At 38.6% G+C, this 24,134-nt stretch overlaps 1 protein-coding gene across 3 annotated transcripts in view; it reads right to left on the bottom strand.

Annotated features, from left to right (window-relative positions):
• nfatc2a (nuclear factor of activated T cells 2a) overlaps positions 1 to 24,134 on the bottom strand; it is a 163,396-nt gene that overhangs the window by 81,751 nt on the left and 57,511 nt on the right. For all 3 annotated transcript variants that reach the window (XM_060836001.1, XM_060836002.1, XM_060836003.1), the window contains exons 4-6: positions 20,268 to 20,470; positions 6,450 to 6,622; positions 2,382 to 2,522 (exon numbers count right to left, since the gene is read on the bottom strand). In XM_060836001.1, coding sequence (XP_060691984.1) covers positions 2,382 to 2,522; positions 6,450 to 6,622; positions 20,268 to 20,470 — 517 coding nt within the window. The remainder of the gene's footprint in view (positions 1 to 2,381; positions 2,523 to 6,449; positions 6,623 to 20,267; positions 20,471 to 24,134) is intronic.

The following is a 24,134-nucleotide window of genomic DNA, read 5'->3' as shown; positions in this document are numbered from 1 at the left end:
AATAGTCAAGAGATTTACCACAATCTGAGGAATTCTATTACTGAATTCTTGCTGCACAACTGATTTCTCAAGGATTTATTATTAGAGTGGGGTTCCTTTTATTCTGTTTGATTGATATCTGAAAGTGATTTTAGACGTTTTGATGTGAAACTGTCAATTTTGATGCCTCTTGCGCTAGAATGAAATGTTCATAATTAGATTAGATCAATTACAGCATGGAAACAGGCCCTTCAGCCCAACATGTCCACACCAACCCTCCAAAGAGCAACCCACCCAGACCCATTCCCATACATTTACCCCTTCACCTAACACTATGGGCAATTTACCATGGCCAATTCACCTAACCTAACATTTTTGGACCGTGGGAGGAAACTGGAGCAAACCCACGCAGACACAGGGAGAATGTGCAAACTCCACATAGACAGTTGCCTGAGGCGGGAATTGAACCCGGGTCTCTGGCGCTGTGAGGCAGTAGTCCTAACCACTGTGCCACTGTGCCGCCCATTTAATTCCACAAGACTTTATTGAATGAAGAAATTGAAATGCAGTAAGTCTTTTTTTGTGTGAATGAGAGTGTTATTCCTAATAGTGGTAAGTACAGTACATGCTTGGATTTTAATTTAATAGTACTTAATTATTTTTCCTCTATGCATGGATGCTGAACTCTGCCTATGATGGATACTAGGTGAGTTGGCATAGCATGTGAAACGTCAAAGAGCGGTGGGTTGGTGGCATAGAATGGTATACATTAGTCTTTGAGTGATACAGGACAGGGGATTAGCTACAGCGGCAGTGGTTAACATGGGGCTTTAAAGGACCAGAGTGGTGTGTAAAAGAGCATAGGTTTGCATTGGGGACATGAGAGACTACATGGATGGATAGGAGTGACACAGAGGATATGAGGTAGCATGGGCTGCCATACATGGAGTGTAGGATGTGTGTGGGGGTGGAGGATATAAGTGAGTAAGAGCTGAAGGGATGTTTTTTCTTTAATCTGCAGTACAGAGCATGCCCAACACACATCTACTCCCGTTCTGGGGTTACCTAGCCTGCCTCCAAGGAATGCCACCAGCCTGGAATGAAAACCCAACCCTCCAGATCAGTTTCTCCCAGGTCATGTTTGCAGAGCTGGCAGTTTCCCATCTCTATGTTCACAACCTGGGGATGAAAATCAAGCCCTTACGCAACATGGAATTCTATAACCTATACTTTCTGTAGGCTTCAATGTTATTGGTGAGGAATTGAATACTTAGTGCCTTCATCAACCAACATCACACTGAGTAACTTCTCATTTGGTAGAGCACAAACTTATGCAAAGTGAAGTTCCAATTACTCACAACCACTTAGTTTCAGTGCTACCTCAGAAGGACACTAGTTATGTGTGAATCTTTCCACTTCCCATATGAATCATTCAAGCAGTAAAGTTTATCAGTGCACACTGTGCAACAAAAATTAGAAACACATTTACAATTACTTTTGCCACATTGAGTATGATGTAAAGCTTCCCCCTTATACTCCATTCTAAATGAGAGTAACTCCAAATACATATTAATATGCAAATCAGGAGCATGACTAGGCCATTTAGCATTCCAAGTCGATAGCGTGGTACTGGAAAGGCACAGAGGGTGAGGTAGCATCTGAGGAGGAGGAGGAGAATTGACGTTTTGGGCATAAGCCCTTCATCAGGAAACATTCTGATGAAGGGCTTATGCCCGAAATGCCAATTCTCCTGCTCTTCGGAGCTGCCTGACCTTCTGTGCTTTCCCAGCACCACACACGACTCTGATCTCCAGCATCTGCAGTCCTCACTTTCTCCATTTAGCACTCCAAGCCTGCTCCAGCATTCAATAAGATCTTGGTTGATCTGCTTGTGTTTTGAATTCCATAGTCACATGTGCCACTGAAAACCTTTGATTTTCCAGCTGAACATAAAATTCAATCAAACAGATTTCCAAAGTTGCACAATTTCACAGCCCTCCTAAAAAATGCCCCTTGGTTCAGGATTCACCCACAAGATGAGACATCCTCTTTAAGTCCATCTTGTCAAGTCCATGCAGGATCGTATAAAATATCAATCAAATCAGCCTTCAGTCTTCTAAACTCATGTAAAAACAAACTCAGTCTGTCTAGTCTTTCCTCATAAAACAACCCGTTCTTTCCACATATCAATCTAGTAAACTCCCTCTGAACCACTCTAATGCATTTCCATCCTTCCTTAGATAAGGAGACCAGAACTGTGCACAGAGACATGATCTCACCAATAGCCCATACAGATCAAGCATAACTTTCTTACTTCTATTTTCAGATTGTTTTCAGATTTCACCAACAATACAATTCACTTCCAGTTTGTAATGGATTCCCAAAAGGACTACATGTCTTACCATGAGTCTTCTCTGTAAAAAGGACTTTTGACTCGGTCGTAAAGTTTTGACCAGTGAGAATCATCCGTTGTCCACCTGTAACGAAACAATTGTCCGTGCTCTGTTTTTCCACCATTGGCAATTCGTGTGCAGATCTCTGAGCTGGAGCAATGAAACAAAATTAACTCATTACAGAAAGACACTAATAATCATTTGAGAACTAAAAACTGAGTCTTACAGCAGCTATTTTTGTTCTTTGTACATAGCTTTAATTTAAATATCAAAGACCTTCAACCATTGTGCCTGTCTGAGTTGATAAATATCCCTTCATGTGTCAATGTTATACCTGACTGTGCAAATATATTCGGCTTACCCAGTTTCATAATGATGTACGGTTTTCAGCCTGAGGACCAGGCTCACCATGCAAGTGTAGTATTAATAGCACTAGTGCCCTCAAAGGTTGAAAAGGGTTTCCAGAAAATAGTGTTAATACAATTTGTTTGCTACTTCTATGTCAGAAGCAAAGAAGTACATTTATATAGTACCTTTTATATCCTTATAAAAACACAAAATGCTTCACAGCTCTTGAGGTAATATTGTAACATGCTCACTTTTAATACAAGAAATGCAGATTGAATGGTTACAAAAACAAAGTTTGCAAATCCTGTACATTTGTTTCTTGCTTGCAAGCACAATACTTCAGATGTGATACTTCAGGTCATATTGTCATCTTTCGTTGAAATATTTCAAAGACAAAAGATGCAATTCCTAGAATAATATTTCATCAATCTGTTAAAAACTTTAAATACACCATTTTCAAATAGTTTTCATGCTGAGGCTGATTTCATGGAATGAGCTGCCAGAGGAAGTGGTGGAGGCTGGTACAGTTACAACATTTAAAAGGTATCTGGATAGGTACACAAATTGGAAGGGTTTAGAGAGATATAGGCCAAATGCTGGCAAATGGGACTAGATTAATTTAGGGTATCTGGTTGGCATGGACGAGTTGGACTGAAGGGTCTGTTTCCATGCTGTATGACACTATGACTCTATAACTGATACTGGTCACAATTAGTTAAGTAATCTACAATTCACAAATATTTAAATTCTAACTTAGTAAAGCAAAACGTATGATTCAACAATTGTTTCTCTGTGCTTAGATGCACAATAAAAAAAAAGCATAGGTTGTGATTAAATTGTCTTTACACTTCAGTCAAGCTGAGGGACAAGGAACAGGTTCATCTCAACAATCAAAGTGGAGTTGTACAAATATTCAGTTGTTTTGGTAATCCATGTGGTCCTTCAGTCTTTTTTCTCTTTTAATCAATAAGTTTCCAGGAGCCTGTGTGCAATTTCACTTGATGAAGGATTCCATTAACAAATTCTGATCATCTTGTGCTACTTTCATTCTAATACAGCTCCTCACTTGCCAGTGCTAATGTACTTTCTGAATTCCACTCTACTCACTTAACATAATACATAATAGCAAACATATTTGCTTAACAAACAAAAATATCCAAATCAACTGAGTGAAGGATTTGCTTTGGATGAAAAGTACAAACAAAAAATTCAAACAGAAGACAGTTGACAGCTCTCTCTCAGGTGATTTTAGCACAAGACTTTTTCTATCAAAGACAGAGTTAGGAAAATTAAATTGAACATTCACTACTCATGTTACAGCTGAAATTAGGCAGGGTCTGTTCTATACTCTCTTGCAGGCTTTTCAATATTGTATTAGGCAGCTGGGTAAAGGAATTGTCTTCTGTGTTATATCACCACAGTAGTATTTGTTTTTGCACAAAGTTGTCTGGAGTTGAAATGAAACTGGGAGATTCATGCAGCTTGCACTACAGGATGGACCTCCTGTAAAACATCAGCATGAAAGGCAGTTCTGGGTTAGAAATTCCACAGAAGAGAAAGGTAAAGAGAGTTCAGGGGATAAGAATTACATTAGATTGGTTTTTGTTTTATTCATTCATGTAATGTAGACATCACTGGATTTTTTAAAAATCCATTCAAGGGATGAGGGTATTGCTGACAAGGCCATCATTTGTTGTCCGAGCCTAACTACCCCGAGGGCAGTTAGGAGTTAACCACATTACTGTGGTTCTGGAGACACATGTAGGCCAGACAAGACGAGGATGGCAGCTTTCTTCCCGAAAGGACATTATTGAACCAGAAGGGATTTTCTCGACAATCGACGATGGTTTCATTTGACCGTTAATTCCAGATTTTACAAAATTGAATTTAAATGCTGCCATGGCAGGATGCAAACCTGGATCCCCAGAACATTACCATGTCTCTGGAGTAATAATCTAGTGATAATACCACTAGGATATTGACTCCTCAAAGGATTCTGGGAGAATTCAATGTCCATTAAATAGCAATGTAACATATATCCTTGATGCATGTTTTTGGTTAAAAAAAAATGAGAAATGAAGAAAGCTAACACAGGCCTGGATGTATGCTATGATGGAGATCCTCTCTGACTTTGATAAGAGGCCAGATGTGTGTGAAAATAAGAAGTCCCATCCCACTAAACATGACATTTTCAGAGGTGGAAATGGGAATGTTTTGTGTATCATGGGTGTGCATTTAACTGGGACAGATGCCATAAAAATCAACAGTTGAACCACTCCTTTACAATTTGGTAAACTTGGCATCTGAAACACCAGATGTGCAGATTGAACCTCATCAGAGTTGATCTAAACCTTACATCGAAATTCAAGATACCATTTTGGAAAGATAAGGCATCACTCTGGACATGGTCCTCAGACACTCTTTTGGAGAGGTAAAGAGCCTTTGGAATTAAGAGAAGTCATGAATGTGTGTGAAAAGGGCATATGTGTAGTAAGTCTGACAGACATTCAAACTGTCAGGGACCTGTCAAAATCAACTATCACAAAACTTGAAAAAGCAACTGTCAAGAGGACCTGTCAACAGAGCCAACCAAATCTGTTAGGAATGTCAAGAGAAACGGTCAAAGTGAAAACAATCTGTCAAGGCATTGAAAAGGTCTGCAATATAAATCTTTGCAAAAATTGTCTGATGTATTTTTAAAAAGTCACTGCTTGCTATTTAACTCTGGTTACTAACAAAAGCATGAGGGTTACCATTGCCAAGGTTAGTGCACCGTGACTGATTTCACAACCATTCATTATCAAGGTAGGATGCCTGCTACTTTGCACTTTGCCTGACAGCTACAGGTGGTTAGAAACTTTTTGAAGTCGAACTATGAATCCGAATGGTTGTTATTGCACAGAGTTATGCACTTGAAGGAAATATGTGTTGCACTTGAAGGAATGTCAATTTAGCAACAGGAGTTTTGAAAATGAGACGTGCTTTTCAATATAATAGTTGAGGCAATTAACACAGACTATTTCAAGAGTACCCTAGATAAACATATGAGAGACAACAGGTTGGTGTATCATCAGGGTTAGATACTGGGAGAAGCCTAATGTCAAATATAAAATCTGGCAGAGATCAGATGGACTGAATGGCCTGTTTCTCTGCTGTAGCCTTTATGTGTAATAAGATTAGTGTTTCACAATATCAGGACCTCAGCTAGCTGCCATAATTGCATTTATTGTAAAAAAGCCATTTCTTTTTCATAACAAATCAAGACGCATCTTTCAGATTTGATATTTGATGTGACCCATTTGTTACTGTATAATCTGTTTTGTTTTTCAACATTGGTCGTGTCTGGCACTTTAGATTTAAAGTACTTTTCTATTTTAATGGAACCATATAAGTTGTGGTTGACAGTGTGTGCCTACACCTATATTTTACAATATAGAATGCTTGGAGGCACATTGGCCTTTCGACAAATGGGCATCATTACATAAACTTTCGACAAATATCAGTTCTCATTTTATTCTATTCTACTCAGTATCATGGCTGAGTTAGACCTTGAGAACAAGTGTGTGCGTGCATGTGTGTATTCTAAGGAACATACTGGTTCATGTAAATGATAAATTATAAGAACTGTTGGGTTTGTTAGAAGTCAGTAAAACATAGGCTATTATCATCACATCATAATCTCATAAGCCTCTGTGTAATGAATGGATTTAACTGGAAAAGAAAACTTACAGCATTCAATGGGATTTGAAGCAACCTGTAGCGACACTGTCCTGCCATTGGCTTGAGGAATGTGTACTCGAAATACAAGCCTCACTCTGGTGTTCTTCCGGCCAATGTCAGTCTCCCCTTTCCTCAGCTCGATGTCAGCATTTCGCAGCTTCAGTATCCCAGCACAGTCAATCCTATTAAAATAAAGCACATTGAGCTACATAACATAAAAATATAATTATTTTATTTGTCATAATAACCTTACCTTTCTGCAAGGCAGCAATTCACAGCACATCAGAGATTGATTGATTGGTAATCAGTTGACTAGATACTGGTCTGCATTTCACCTCTCCAAAAATAAACTATTTTGATGTTGCTCATTTATAATTAACAACAGGAATATGATGTTTCAACAAGTATTTAATGGCCTGCAGTATCAATTAAGTCACACCTTTTTTTTTCAGCAGAAATACCTTACTTGAGTGAAACAAGTGTATAAGATTGACGAAGTTCTGATGTAATATAACTAGTTTTGCAGATTGGTCGACATTCAAAAGACAATTTTCATGTTAACTCTTTCCAATGAAAGACACTATACAGATGAATTGATCTGTGTTCAGAAGAGAAATTGAAATGTAAGTTACAGCCCTTTGTTAAATGGGAAGGGCACAAGTTCCCAGCACTTCTCAAATACATGCTGGCAAACACTATTTGGTTGTCAAATGTCTCATAGGAAAATCCCTCAATTGGAGCACAGCGAGGGCAGGCTACTTAAAGGACACCTTACCCTTAGCTTTGATCCTCTGCCCCCATTTCTCACAACCACAATCCCAATCCCACCCTCACTCACCTTTGGCCTAGGGTCACTCAACAATCCTGGGGAAATCTGGTGGGTAGCAGCTATGACTGCTCTCATTGGTGCTGGCGAGGGTGGGGATCTGCTAACCTCTAACTGGCCATCTGCTCTCAGTGGGTGGGACTTTGGTTGCCAAAGTCCAGGCAAGACCCAACAGCAGCCAGTTGAGTACCTGAAAGGAAGGATCTGAGGAAAGGTCACTCTACCCGAAACGTGAACTCTGATTTTTTTCTCCAAAGATGCTGGGAGGCCTGCTGGGCCTTTCCAAAAATTTCTATTTTTGTTTCTGATTTACAGTATCCGCAGTTCTTTCGGTTTTTACTTTAAGATGTATTTAATGTAGTTTGGTTTCCCCCATGGAACTGATGTGGGTTCTCTCCCAGTGGGCAATACCTCAATCAGATCAATTAAATACTGGCCCATAAACCTGTTGGATCGTTGTAAAAACCCAACTAGTTCATCAATATTCTGTCAAGAAAATCTGTCATCTTTATCCAGTACGGTCTCATTTGCCCTCAGAAGAGCCATTGAGTCCTTGACTAGTGTTGGGCAATAAATACCAATCTTGATATTGAAACCCACATCACAAGAATGAAAAGCAGGCTGAATCAACATAAACTAGATGATTCATATTTGAACAGTTGAAAACATTATGGCAAAGGATTCAGTGAAAAAGATTAACAACTGTTCTGAATTTCAAAACTTATTTAGTGCATATTAGCATCACTAGGCAGTTGTAGCAACCACACACTGAATTGGCACCAGGCCAGACCTGTTCAGGCAGCAAAACTGCTTCTTGCAACAAGATCTGGTTCTTCTATAGGATTCTCTTCTCCTCATGAAAAGAAACAACAAACTGCACTTGAAAGCAATCCACAATTGATGAGTTTCAGAATTCTTGTGGCACTGGAAATTTCATAGTACTTCAAAATTCTTTGCATCTACTTAGAAAGCCAAAGATTCTGCTTTGAATTCAAACTGGTCCCAAGTGAGCCACTTCTTTTTTAACTTGAAAATAAGAATTGACTAAATTAATATTTAAAATGCTTAGCTAAATGGAGTACAAACTTAAAATTGTTTTGACAGGACATGTCTCAACTCTTTCTATCTAGAAAAAATCTTAACCAGCAAAGAGGAAATATTATTACCTAACCATTCTGCTAATTGGTGTGGCTGGTCATTCAAAAGGTTTTCAGCGCCATTTCATGGAATTATTTCTAATCAGAGGAAATGATCATTCTATCTCATCTGATCATTGACTGATCAATTTAATGAAAAAAATCACTTCCTGGAATGATTGACTCAATTAAAAGTTTGCCAAAATGTCAAGAGGATGTTAAAATAAATTAATGTCAAAATAAGCAGATTAACTAAATTCACACCTTAATTTTTTTGTGATTCATTTTGGTGGGAAAGCATTCCTTTTTAATTATACTTATACACACTGATAGCTCTGCGATTAATTATTTAGTCCCATGGCTCACAAATGGCAACAATTGTGTCTCACAATGCTTTTCACTCTCTCTCTGCCTTTAAGAAAGCACGTTTAGCCATCGAAGATCATTTTGCTGAAACCACTGCAAGTATGACAAAATATTTTACAACTACCATCTGAACAGTCCACCAGCAAAGCTGTACTGAACAATTGAAAAAAAACAATGTCACCCATGGAAATTAAAAACAGATATGATCAAAAGCCACAGAGTCTTCTGGAAAACATCCTGCCCCAGGTAAGTGAACCAGGGTCTGAAACATCACTCTGTAAACACAAGGGTCAGAATTTTTCATACAGGCAGTGAGTGATGGTTTTATAGAATCCCTACAGTGTGGAAACATTGAGCCCAACAAGTCCATATCGACTCTTTGAAAAGCATCCCACACACACTCACTCCATCCTTATAACCCTGCATTTGCCATGATTAATCCACCTAGCCTACACACCCCTGAATATTATGGGCAATGCAGCATTGACAATCCACCAAACCTGCATTTTTTGGACTGTGGGAGAAAACCAGAACACCTGGAGGGATCCCATGCAGACATGAGTAGGATGTGCAAATTCCACACAGCCAGTCACCTGAACCCAGACCTCACAAACGCTGTGAGGCAGCAGTGCTTACCATTGAGTCACTATGCCCACCCATGCTACCACAATAGCAGCAATGTATAGGTCAATTTTACAATCTGCATCCTACTATAAAAGCTCCAGCTGCTAGCTCACTCAGAATGGCTCCCCTGTGAAGCCAGCATCAGAAATGTGCATGCATCTTGCAGGTGCTATTTTGGAGGGGAAGTAGTGTATTCAGCTTGTTCACTTGATTAAGTTTTTAATGGCAGAAATACATGTGCATAGGACTTCTCTTTGGGATGGTGCAGCTGACCATCTGTAATCATATGGAGGCCAACTAATTAGATTTGCAGAGGGGAGATTGGCAGGAAGTCACCAGTCCCACAATTACCTTGTGGGATCAATGTCCAATTTAAATGTCACCCAGGCAGACTTCTACTCCTTGCAATCATGCAGAATCAGTCTGGCTATTTGTGAGGCCTAGATATGCAATAAAGGCACCTTCAGATCTGTCACCATTTTTTACCCTCCCTCAATCACCTTTGACATTCCCACTTTAATCTTTGACCCCCACTCCATCACCATTATCTTGACCCACCAACACTTAACCAACCGTCATTCACCTTAGAGTATCCCTTCCAATTCCATCAGTCGGACCCTGCCACACTGTTACTGCCCCCTCTCACACTCAACCTGTCAGTCGTTATCTTCAACTTTCTTCTTTCATTCTTGATCTGCCCTGTTTAACTTGATTCACAGGACCTCACAATTGAGATCAGATAATGTGCGACAAATAATTTCTCCCTCACTGAACCTGCATGATTCACAGCTGAGTCATGCCTTTACTGACTACCCATCTTTCCCACATAGCATTGAACCATCTAGCTTTGATTCACCATCGGTGCTAAACTTGCTGATCTTAACATGGCTAACACTTATAGTGCTACAATTAGCTTCAGTACCCCATTCTAGAGAAGGGTTCCTCATCACCATCCAATGCCCCTTGCTGCACTGCACACGTGCAAATATCAGATAAAGGCATAATTCCACTCAAGTGGGATATAATCACTGGTTGATGAGCCAGATTCATCCTGGTTCGTCATCCAGGATCATGTTTCAAGTCTGGTCACTTGGATGAATTTCCTGAAGTCTAGAAGTGTCATTGCAGGAAAGGAAGGCTTTAATAAAAGTTGTACTTGCATCAGAGCTTTGGCCTGAATTTTCACCATGATGGAGTGCGCGTTCCATTCAGCCAAAATGTTGCCTGAAGCTTTAGTCCTGTCCCTAAACCTGACACCTGACAATTCAGGGGTGGCGGTGTTGAGAAGCAAGAGTGGGTTGTAATTTGTACATCTGAAGGCAATGCACATACTAAAGTGCAGCTGTCTACAATCAGATCCAATGTCCAGAACATTACTTGTGTATTTTAGATCAAATCTGAGAATACATCGAGAGACCATCTCATAATGGGTACTGGATGTTAGACATGGTGAAAAAAGAGAAAAGGATGGTGCATTAGGAAAGGTAGGGTGACATACATTGATATAGAGTGTATGAGTGGTCATTGGTAGGTATAAGGATGCAACTTGACTTTGAAGGGCCGTATGGAATGGGTGGGGTTCAGGAGATGGCAAGCATTGCATAGAAGAGCCATGAGGTCTGTGTGAAGGCAGGGGGATGGAATTGAAGTCATTTTTTTTGTGTTACTCTTTGTTTTTAAACAGGCTGAGGAAAAACAAAAAGGTAGCCATCTGGGGAAGTTTCCCTAAGTTTGGCTTGTAAGGTCAGGAATTCTTCCCTCTCTCTCGGCTTTATTCTGTGTTTCGGAAGTAATGATCTATAAATGTGCCTTTATTTTCTAACTGCTTGCCAGACTGCTGAGGGAGGGGTGTGGTACAATGTTTAATGCCTCTAATAATAGTAACCATTACAAATGCAAACTTAGTCATATGGGAACATCTGCCTGCTGTAACAGATATTCTTTCACAGGGTTATGTCATTTATGTCTGCGAAGGTAGTAACTAATAACAAGCAAAGCAGATGTAGCGGCTGTAGATGAGGAGGGCATAGTAATTATAGCAACTGCAATTCAGGATAGTCTGAATAAACTTACCTTGTCCTTTTGAGTTAAAAGCTAAAATAGACATCAGTTTATGTGGGCTAATAATTATGCCACTTCACAAATCCAACCCCTTTAAATCCAACCGTTAAACATTACTCATAATATACAGAACTACTGAAGACCACACCAATACTTTCTCTTTCACTAACGGACCTCTGTGCTGCCAAAAATAACTTTCTTGTTAAAGAAACCTTTCTTTGTCAGGATTGATTTTTTTTCATTCAAAGTAAACCGAAAGTAACATACTAATGTAAAATAAATCAGAGGCATGCTATCAACTTCATTTAGTTTTTGACATAGTTGGTCTTACAATGGGATTCAGGTTTTGGCATCACTACTTTACACTTGAAAAACTTCTTTCACAAAATCAAAATGATATGGAGGAATTTTTCCAGAGAGATGCAATAATGATCTGATGAGATGTCGGAATATGACAAGATTTACTTCAAGCAACCTGCCATACCTTGCATCTGCTCTGCTGCTTTTAAATATCTGCAATGAACTAATAAAATCATTGGAACAAAGGTAAAGCCTGTAATACACAAAAGTAATGTTGGTATCTTGCAATTAGAGGTAAATGCAAGAAATTGGGCAATTGACCAGTGTTTCCATGCACTGAAAGCTTGCTAGAGTGAAAAGGCAAGTAACTCTGGGGTCACATCATTAGGTTGGATTATAACAAGTTGGCCTGTGTTATTTTTGATGAAAAACTAAAACACATTAGAATGCTATATTGATGCAGATTTGGCTATTAATATTAGGCAATGTGTTGAGATTTATAACAAAACCAACCTCAACACCTTCTGAACAATCCAAACTTCTCAAAGCCTCTCACAACTTTTCAGTTACATGGCATTACTTGCCTTATATTACAAAAGTGCAAAAGTACAATGTTAGTTATAATATGCTTGTGGGCATTCTGAAGTCATAAAAGGTGCTATATAAATATGGATTCTTTCATTCTCTCTTTCACTACTTGACTCTTGACTGCCAACCAAGACAAATGTCAGGGAAAATAATTCAGATACTTCAACTCATCAGTTTTATAAGAAAACAGTTGCAGGAATCCAACCTCGGATTTTACTGTGCGCCTGTCACATCCATTCAGGGGGAAAATTAACTCCAGGCATTTTAAACAGGAAATTCTCGACAACTGTCATTCACATTTCTAGTAGTGGGCAGCAAAATCTGGCTGTAAAACAAATAGTGAAGCCAAGACCTCCTTTATTTAATGAGGAGATTCTTTGCGACGCAGAAGTGCCTTCCATAAAAAGATGACATTATCGTTATTAATAATATTACTGTGGCTTCAAGCCAGAAGTTCTTTTTGTTCTAAATGCTTAATATTGCTTCATTATACTGATCCACGTTACAGTAAAAAGCAGAAATGTTCATAACAAAATAAGACATAACAGAAACAGAAGCCCCACCTTCAGTATTTTTGCTTTCCCCCAAAAGTATTTTTTAAAAAAACATAATTTTTTGACACGCTGTTAATAATTATTGGTTTCAGAATATTGTTTCTGCAGGAAAAACGTTGAAATTTTCAGTTTTTAACTAAGGACTTACAAAAGACAAGCAAGAGGAGAACACGCCAGGATTCAGAGTGCAACAGTCTGAGGCAACTAAATATGTATGTCAATTTAGCCCCTTCACATTGACACAGACACAGCAAGGCCTCTAGTTTGCTGAATGTGATCATCAAACCACACTGGTAACACAACTGTAATAAATCATAATTGATTCATGGGGAGAGAAAAGTTTCATGGTGAATTCTGTGTTTATGAGGTTTGTGGATCTCAACTTCTGCACCTCTGAGCAATGGAAGAGGAAAGAAGGTCAGGCAAATGTGTGTCTTCATGGACTTTACTGCAAATTAAATTAGAAGTTAACATAATGCAATTCACCCTCCTAAATAGCGTGCTGCCACTCAGGAAGCAATGTATGAAATCAATGGATGATGATAATATGACAGGAGAGTGTAATACCAGTATGCCATCCAATCACATGTGGTTCCTAAGAACCAGGGCTGGGAACCACCAGTGCTATATGAACCCTTTGGACTTAGAATCAAAACTCAATTTCCATATTTGTATATAATAAAAATTTCAGGGAAGTTAGAAGACAAGTCAATAATGAGGAGGACTAATTAGTGAAGGACATTAATAAACTTGCAGAATTGACAAATGAAGTTCAACACAGTTGCATGTGAGGTCATATATTTTGATAGGAAGAAGATGAAAGTCATTTATTGTTCAGAAAGTGCAGGACTTGGTAAGGGAGACAAACAAAGGGAAACTGCCGTATAAATATACTTACCTCTAAGCTGGACCACAGGTTAACAAGATCATAAATAAAAAGCGAACCAAGCCTTTATTTCTAGAGGAATTGAATTGAAAATTTCAAAAGTTATGCTAAAACTCAAAGTCTTTTAAAGCTGTATAAAATTTTGGCTACAGCTCAATTCGGCTTGGATTTTTGGGGACTCATGAAGATTCTGTGGAACTTTGAAAACACAGGTGGTATTTGCAAGTGCAAATCCTTTCTTGCTGGTAGAAAGAAATGAGGGGTGTGTAACTCACAAAAGGGAAACCTGAACTCAGCAGGTAAACTTCATTTTACTGTAACAAGGATATTAACCCACAACATGGGAATCATTTCTTTAAGACCTAAATGCTCCTGAAGGCAGAGATTTATAGAATTTTCATGAAGTGAAGTTAGTTAAACTCCACCCCATCTCTTAAAAAAATGTATTTAGAAAGAAAACAGACTATCTATGTTATTTCCACGATGTCAAATAAATTCTTGGCTTCCCTCAGCTATAATTATCTCTGCACTGGGGTCCACAAGTGCAAAGAAGTGTGAAAGCCAAAAGACCTAAAATGTAACAAATGAACTGGAGGGGGAGTCCCAGAAAACCATTTGACAGCCCCCATAATCACCAGGGGGTGGCAGGCCTCATTCTTGCCCAGTCCCAACTCTCTATCCTGGAACAAAGATCCCTTGCAACATTCCCTGGCTAGCAGCACCCACCTTAGGAGAGAAAATCCATGCTTTACAGGGGTGCCTGAAGGTCTAGATACTGTATCATAAATAGTGCACTTGGAGAAGGTGCAGAGGAAATTTCCAAAGATAGTACCAGTAATAGATGGGTATGCACATTAGGAAATGATTTGCCAAGTTGGACCACTTTTCTCTTGAAAAATAGCTGAGGAGGATCCAAAAGATATCTTTAAAATCATGAAAGATTTTGAGATTATGGATGGGAGAATACTGGAATAGACTATGTCTAAAGTATGGACCAATTAGCCAGCCTATCCACTGAGTTAGATTAAAATTAACCACATTTCTGTCTAGGTTAATCACTATGGCACGGTATTAGTGAACTGCTTAGGCCTGTAGAATCAAACCTCAGCGATAGCTAGCACCTGCAGAAGACATGGCAAGAAAGTAAAATAAAAAGTTCAAATCTAAAGTTTGATACAACCAGTTTATAGTCACTGTTTCCTATTGGTAAGTATGTTACTGAAAACTGTTATCAAATTTGCTATCTTATTATACGAACTTAAAATTTCACACATCAGCTAACTCGAGATAAGAATTAAAGCTGAAGATTTAATCAGATGGGTAGTCTCAGGATGTGTTTACTACATTGCAGCTTGTCTCTAGAGAGATATGCTTTGAAACTACTCACAGAAGGCAGTATCCCCCTAGTTTGGTTAACACCACACAGAGAATAACTCATGTGCAGTGTTAAACCACATTTGCAAACTGTCCAGCTCCCTTAGATCTCCTTGTTAGTTTTTATTCCTATCTGGAGTTAACTTAAATCAGTGGTATCTGCAAATATTACCACATAATCTGAGCATTTCCATTTTAACAAGCATAGTGCTCTTTCCTGGGGTACCTTAACTGGAGGTCCCATTAGTCATTATAAAAATGGCATTGTCAAATACATTAATAGCTTCAGACTAGCGTTGATCCAGAATCAGGTTGTACCCTTTGCCAGTTCAATCACCCCAAATTCAGTGTACAACCCTTTAAACCCAAGGCTTTCTACAGATATGTTCCAATCAACCTATTCAGAGAGGTTATTATACAATTCTACAGCTGGTGGAACTTAAACCCGACCTTCTAATCCAGAGGTAGGGACGTTGCCACTGTGCCACAGGTGTTCTTCAGGACTTTCTATATAAGTGTGTAAGGAAAGCATTCCAGTTCACTAATTAAGGAAAAATGATCACCAACTCTTCCAGTAAATGATCAGGTGTAATATCATGCGCCATTGTACCTACCTTGTCTTTTCAGTCCAAAACCAAAACCTAGTCATTATTTTCTGTCTGCTTTATTTAAATCAGCTTTCTTAATTTGAAGAACATGACCTTTGTTGATAGTTACAGAATACAAAATGACAGCAAAAACAATATTGTCTTTTCCAGCTATTGCTCTGATTGAAAACATTCTTCGTACAGCACTACTGTCAAATACAACCAAGTTCTATTCACAAACCAGAGATTTACCAATAGGAGAATGAAAAGAAAATCAGATTGTAAGGAATCTTGCTAATTCACTTCCTAAAAACAACTGTCCCTTTCACTCATACTAAAGGATATCTTTCTCATAAATATGACCCTAATTTGTTTCAATCTAGTTTTGAAATATGGGTGGTGCACTATTAATGGTCTCATCAGAGCAGTTTACACAATTATTCAAGGTCAGGTACTCTGGCTGATTAACTAGCATGTCTACTGTAAACAACAAGCTGTGATAGGAACAGGGTCAACTTGCTGGGCGGAATAGACTTGAAAATCCAGCTACCACCCATTCAAAGTGCCAACTATTGGGTTTTTAACATTAACAAGTTAACTTTCAGCATCCAAAACCAGCAATATCGTATTAAAAACAAGAAACTTAAAGAGGTATGGATTTTTCCGATGACAGACAGCCTCTCTTGTCATTGCAATATGGTGAAGAAGACTGAGAATTAGAAATCACACCTTTAAGCACAACACCCAGAATTTTTGTTGGGGGAAGTTACATTTTGCACATATGCATTTCACAGAGGTTACACAGCAGCTACCTCGACATGTATCTGCCTTTGGGTGATCCACGTGTGTAAAACGCACCATGTGCAAAATAGACTTGGAGCAACAGGTCCAATCAATGTAGATTTTTATGGATAGCCATAAAGGTATGTCTTTGAATATGATCCTGGGACAGTTTTCGGGAAGCCAAACTGCCCTCTGAGAGTAAAAAAAAGTGTCCTTTTGGAGAGATCAAGGCCGGAATTTGGTAACAAATGGAGAGATTCTCCATCATTACAAAGGTGATTAAGGAAGGTAAAAAGGCAGAAGTCCAGGCGAATATCACTTTTGGGGGCCAGGAATAGGGATGGATTTCACATCATGCATGTGCTTTATGCGGAGGAAGCCTGCCCATATAAATCAATAGTTGACTCCCATCATGTCTAATTTTGGTGACCTAAGTGTGTGCAACTTAATGTGTGTAGATTAGACCTGGTAGGAGCAAATCTAAACCTTGTGGAGTTCTTTGGTGTGGTGGGTGCCATTTTAGAGAGGCAAGGTACTCTTTTGTATATGGTCTCATGATCTATCTCGTGCTGCATGACAGATATCATAAACTTCTATTATTAGAAAGCCTACCGTTTCACAGTTTAGTTAATGGCTCCCTAGTGATTATAGACTTTTTGAAGTGGGACTATGAATTCCAAAGCTTGCTTTTACAAGAGATAGTGTGTTTGAATTGTTTGTCCTTGTAAGAGAATATGTAACTGAAGGGACATAAAGGTAGAGAATGGATTTTTATGAATCACAGATTCTTTCTTCTAAAAGTATGCAGTTAATGCTTAGATATTGGTTTTCTTTATCTCAGATCTTTGTCTGGGGTTTTCCCTGGTGGATAATGCTGATTTGGCATAGTGGGTGGAAGAACAAATGGTGGTATTGGAGGCAGAGGTTAGTATCAGGGTTATTGCGGGACCTTGGGTTCTGAGTGGAGGGGCATTGGTCAGTTTGGAGGGTATGAGACCATGGGTGGAGGCATGAATAGTAAGTGTCAAGCATAAGAACATGTGAAGTGTGAAGGGATATGAGGGGTGAGGGTTTAGATATGGTGCTGAAGACTAATTTTTTGGGTCACTTTCTCACACATCAGGTTTGCGACTCTGCGCTCCTAACTGGGAACAAAAATTCAAACCAGAATCTTTTCTCGATCAAGCCAACACTTGACATGTACAAAATTCCATCACTCAGATTTAACACCCTCTGCAATAACCAAACAGAATAGAGTTTCCTATTAGACCAAGAGGCAATGTGCATTCTGTCCTGGAAACCCAACAATAACTTGTGCCAAGAAATGGAAATGCATTTGTCAAAGCCATAGTTTCCAAACACTAATGAGTGAATGGATGTTTAATCAACTAAATTATAGTGCATAAAAGTAAACTGGTCAGCTTTTAACAGCTATCCAGTATTTCCCTCAATTCTACATATTTTTGATTAAGCTTTAGAACATCTCCATTAGTCATTCCAGAGTGGACCTGCCAAAGGACATAACTGAGTAGTGCAGGAAAGAATGTATCAGTATTCCTCAGTCAACTCCACAAAGCATCTTCTGTACTGTGGAGAACAGTTCAGTGCAGATTCTTTGACCCCAAGAGCTGAAGCTACTCCAAGTTGAGCACTCACAACTGGAAGTAGGCAGACAGGAAATGATAGACTACAACTACTGCGATACAGCATAAGATAAACGCAATTTGCATTACCTGCTTGATGGAAAAATTATGCTCTAATTTTATTAAAACTGTAACTTAAAGTGATTTCTTATAAATTGTTTTCTTAAGCTGTTATAAACTATGAACTGTTCCACAAAGGAGGCAGTCGTAAAACATTTTAAGCCACACATGTTGTTTTGCTCTTGTATTTTACTTATAATTTAAAAATCAGATAAAAGCAGCAGGAAAGATTTTGCATGTTAGCTGTTGATAGTACAGTTGACAAAATTAAAAAAGAGAAGCAATCTGGATGGAAAGTCTACATGACCTTTAATTATGATGAACAGTTAAGGACAGTGGTATTAATTAGCAATTTGCCCTTCTAACAGCAGTATTCTGGAGGATTTTTCATTTAGCAAGTACTTTGAGTGGGTGCATAAGTTATTTTTGAAGCATAAATTAATTCTAGCAAACTCTGGTAAAAAAAAAGTGCCTGTGACAAATCATGGTAAAGGCAAAGCTCAAACCATTTTCTACACAATTTAGAAGATAGAAATTCAAATAGCATCTCTGTACTTTCTCAGCAAAACAATTGGAGAAACCAAAACCAATTGCATTTTATACTGGACTTTTAACATAGACAAAATGTCGCAAAGCATTTCACATAGGTATTAAAACAAAAGTGACCAAAAGCTTGTTGAAATGAATAGGGTTTTTAGGATGGTCTTAAAGTTGAGTTTGAGGTGGAAGATCTGCATTAGTCAAGATCTCAGCAATGTGAAGTCATGGATCTTGGTTCCTCATTTCATGTTTTGGCAAATATCTTTGACAAAATAAATCTTGTTTTATTTTTATTTTAAATGACAATTTATATGGAGACCAAATTGGCCAAAAGACTCCAATCTCCTGATCTCACCAGTGCCACTCTATGAAGAGTTTCCAAGTAAGTCATTTCAGCATTACCCATTTACCAATGGCTTTAATGACTTTAATTATTTCCCTTAAAACTTTCATCAAATGTGTAGAGGCATGTTTCTGAAATCTTGACTTTAGTCACCTTAATGATTGTAACAAGGTCAGCCAGCTGGACATCAAAGAATATGAGATCTATGATCAGGGCTGTTAATCTGGTCCAATCAGGGAGTCCTGGCTGACAGATTTAAAAAAAACAGGAGTGACAGAGATACTGACACTCCGATAGCTAACACTGAATGAAGCAGTATTAAAGTCAAGGACAGTTCATGAGTAAATAGAGTGTGATATGGCGATGGGATACAGATCTCTAAGGAATTATTTCGCTGACCTTATTGTGTTCACTTTTCGGAATGAGAATGAATTAAAACAAAATTCAGCAGTTTGTTTTGGACCAACTTGACCAAACTCACCAAAATTAAACACGAGGAAGTTCCGTTTTAATATTTGTGCTACTCTTTCACTTTCAATTTACATATAAATATGCTGCACAAATGCAGCAGAGTGAAAATTCAGAAGAAGAGATACTTATAGTAGTCTAAAGAAGTCATTAGCAAAAAATTTGTTACAATTTATATTTTTGGTAAAGTCACATTCTTCAGGAAAAAATAAGTGATGAAGAATGGAATATTTTCCCTCTTTTAGCATTTGAGAACTTGCATTGAGCATTCCCAAGTCAGATATTGTCCTATTGATAACAATTATCTCGATTCTAATTTCAGAAATAAATCTCCTTACTGCATCAGAGTGAAATTTATTCTTTCCAATTTCCCATTAGTTGTGCAGCATGAAATTGCATTATTTTTAATAAATTGATTTATGTATTTGGATGAAACATGGTTATTAACTGATCAAACAACTCAGCAGCTATGTTAACTATACGAATTGGAACAATCACCCAAATGTGTGTACAAATTCATTTAAAATTTTGCAAAACAAAACTGTATCAAGACTGATCAGAAGGGCTCTTATAGTCAACAAGGTGGAAGTTTATATTTCATCAAGCACTGCTGTATTCATGTTAAAATATTCTATACGAGTATATATACTTGAAAACAAACAGATTTGTGAAATAATAATATTCTTACACTGCTTTCATGTTGTTCTCTGGAAGAAGTGGAATTTCTAAAACCTTTGTATTTCCACAGATTTTCTCGTAGCTGGTGGTTGAGACTGTCTTGCCAGTGATGCGGTGGACTTGATAGAAGGCATGTGGTCTTAGTAGCCGCTCATCTGCGGTTCCAATAAATATGTGCAGGCTTAAAGGCTTATTTTCCATGTAGCCATGGAGCTGGAAAAAGACAAGGTATCTTACATGTTGAACTCTCAAGATAAGGCTTATATTAAATCTTTTTAAGATGCTTCGCATGAAGGGAAAGATAGGCTACCCCAGCTTTCAATTATAGGTTAATAAACACTCCTGAGTTTGTTATTGCTTTTAAAACAACAGGGGCTTTTTTTTCAATTAGCTTATATAATCTTTATTTAAACACCAGCACAAACAGAATGTGCACACCATGTTCTTGAATGTCATAGCCTCCTTAAATTGCCAAAGTGGTGCATTTAACAAAATGCTCTTAAATGCTTCAGTACACATGTTTTATGAATACAGTCACTGCTAAACTTCACAGAATTTTTGAAAGCTGCCACTGCCTTCAGACTAAAGGCATTGAATATTATTATTGTCACTCTGAATTCCATTGGTGTCATATGTAAATTGCTTTCAGATAAATCCAAAAGCAGACAAAAATTCAGAATAATAGTACCATCAGTCAATGAAACAAACACTTGCAATATCCTTTAAGTTACAGCAAATGTGGGCAAATATTCTGATTTGTTTTTATATGTCATTGCAGTTTATTTAGGTAGCTCTTGGGCATGAGGCTCAGATTCAAATTTCAGGAATTCAGCTGCAATCCAGATGGTCAAATCATAATAGGTTATATTTCTGGAGCTACAAATTTTAATTTAGCAGACCTGAAGACATTGAGAAAATACAAAACCAATCTAAGGCTCACCTTCAGAGTACCTGCATTCTGCTGAAATGGACGTTAGGTCAACCTTGCTCATTTTGTGCGCCAGGGTTGGAGGATCGAGCTATAGGGAAAGGCTGAATAGGCTGGGGATATTTTCCCTGGAGCGTTGGAAGCTGAGGGATGACCTTATAGAAGTTTATAAAATCATGAGCGGCATGGATAGGATAAATAGACAAGGTCTTTTCCCTGGGGTGGGGGAGTCCAGAACTAGAGGGCATAGGCGTCTGGTGATAGAGGGACGATTTAAAAGGGACCTAAGGGGCAACATTTTCACACAGATGGTGGTGCGTGTATGGAATGAGCTGTCAAAGGAAGTGGTGGAGGCTGGTACAATTACAACACTTAAAAAGCATCTGGATGGGTACATAAATAGGAAGGGTTTAGAGGGATATTGGCCAAATACTAGCAAATGGGACTAGCTTAATTTAGGATATCTGGTCGGCATGGACAAGTTGGACTGAAGGATCTGTTTCCTTGCTGGGCATGTCTATGACTCTAAGAACATCACAAAGGTACAGGCCATTCTGCCCATCACAGTTGCATCAATGGATTGTTTCTCAAGAGCCACAACGATCAATCCATTCTGTCTCTTGTATACCATATCCTTGAAGCATTTAGTAAATTGTCTTTCAAAATAAATTAGCAACTTTGTTTAAACAACAATTTGTAGCAAATTCTAATTAATCTCTAAGCAGTCTCTTTTTCCAATTCACCTGTTCCTTTTTAACCTATTGTTATAACATCTAAAATACTCAGATTCTGCTATTTATTCAATAGTTGTTCTTTTAATCCTTTCTCATATCTAGGAATATAAAAACAAAGAAGAGCTAGAAGCTATTCAGCCCATTCAGCCTACTTCACTGTTCAATATGATCATGGCTGAACAAATACTTCAATGTCTTTTATTTACACTACCTCCATAATTCTTTACATTATTCATAATCAAAAATGAATTAATACCTGTATTAACTATACTAGAGCTGGAGGAGACCATAAAAGGACACAGTATTTCACAAGTGTTTTATTCAAGCTACCGTACAATTGAAGCAAAATTTCATGACTCCTGCAATAAAGGCTAAAATTTCCTTTGCATTTTAATAGCTTACTGCACTTCCATGTTAGCCTTTGGTGGCTTGTCCCTTTGCACATCTACAGTTTTCAAATCGTGCACATCTTTTCTGCCTACCAGTGTCGATAACATCACATTTTTCCACCTTATATTCAATCTGCCATGTTCTTGCACAATAACTAAAGCTGTTAAATCTTCCTGAAAATGTTTTACGACTTCCTCAGAACACATAAAGTCAATAGAGTCATTGAGCTGTACAGCATGGAAACAGGCCCTTTGGTCCAACTCATCATGCCAACCAGTTACCCTAAATACATCTAATCCCATTTGCCAGCATTTGGTCCATTTGCCTCTAAACACTGAGAACAAGAACTACTCGAGATCGCAGCACATCAGACAGCATCCATGGAGAGAGAGCAAGCTAACATTTCAAGTCTAGATGACTCTTCATCAGAGTTGAAGCGAAATGTGGCAGGGACAACATTTATGCTATAGTTGGGGTTAGGGTGTGAGGGTGGAGGGGTGTGGAGTGCTGGTGGAGAAAAGATGTTGATAGTTGAGATTAAGTGATCAGAATGTGAGAATGGCAGGAACATTAGCTTGCTCTCTCTCAATGGATGCTGACCCGCCATGATCTCCAGCATTTCTTGTTTTCAGTAAAGATGGCTGTAATTTGCTCCCTCTAAACTCTTCCTATCTGCATACTCATCCAGATCTAATTGTACCAGCCTCCACCACTTCCTCTGGTAGCTCATTCCATATGCACACCACCCTCTGTGTGAAAATGTTGCCCCTTAGGTCCCTTTTTATATCTTTCCCCTCTCACCTTAAGCCTATGCCCTCTAGTTCTGGACTCCCCAACCCCAGGGGAAAGACTTTGCCTATTAACCCTATCCATGCCTCATGATTCTATAAACCTCTATAAGATCACCCCTCAGTCTCCGTGCTCCAGGGATACCAATCCCAACCTATTCAACTTCTCCCTATAGCTCAAACCGTCCAACTCTGACAATATTCTTATAAATCTTTTCTGAACCCTTTCAAGTTTCACTACATCTTTCCCACAGCAGGGAGACCAGAATTGCACACAATATTCCAGAAGTGTCCTCACCAATGCCCTGTACAGCTGCAACATGACCTCCCAACTCCGATACTCAATGTGTTGACCAAATGCCTTCTTCACTGACCTGTTTACCTGGAATTCCACTTTAAAAGAGTTATGAACCTGCCTTCCAAGGTCTTTTTGTTCAGCAACACTCCCCAGGACCGTACCATTAAGGGTATTAATCCTGCCCTGATTTGCCTTTCGAAAATGCAGCACCTCACATTTATCTAAATTAAACTCCATCTGCCACTCCTCAGCCCATTGGCCCAGCTGATCAAGATCCAGTTGTACTCTGTAGTGACCTTTTTCTCTGTCCACCACACCTCCAATTTTGATGTCAGCTGCAAACTTACTAACTATACCTCCTAAGTTCACATCCAGCCATTTATACGAATGACAAAAAGTAATGAACCCAGCACCATCCTTGTGGCACAATTTGTACTTTATTTTTCCTTTTCTTATCAGTTTCTTTGTCCTCCAGCTTGTGCAGGTCGCACCTGCCCTAGACATGGTCCCAATGTTTCAAATATCTGATGTCATCACTCCTGCACCAATTCTCCAACCACATATTCAATCAACTCATCCTTTTGTTCTCATGTTGACTAGCAATGGCACAGGCAGCAATTCTGAGACTGCTACACTTGAGGTGCTGTTTTTAATTTCCTTTCGAATTCCTGAATTCCACTTTCTGAATGTCATCGATCTTCCTACTTATATCATTAGTATCAGTGCAGACCTTGACTTC

The sequence above is a fragment of the Hemiscyllium ocellatum genome, chromosome 15, assembly GCF_020745735.1.
Source record: "Hemiscyllium ocellatum isolate sHemOce1 chromosome 15, sHemOce1.pat.X.cur, whole genome shotgun sequence".
Classification (NCBI taxonomy): domain Eukaryota; kingdom Metazoa; phylum Chordata; class Chondrichthyes; order Orectolobiformes; family Hemiscylliidae; genus Hemiscyllium; species Hemiscyllium ocellatum.
The sequence above is the reverse complement of the archived record's forward strand: the minus strand, read 5'-3'. Positions and strand labels throughout refer to the sequence as shown.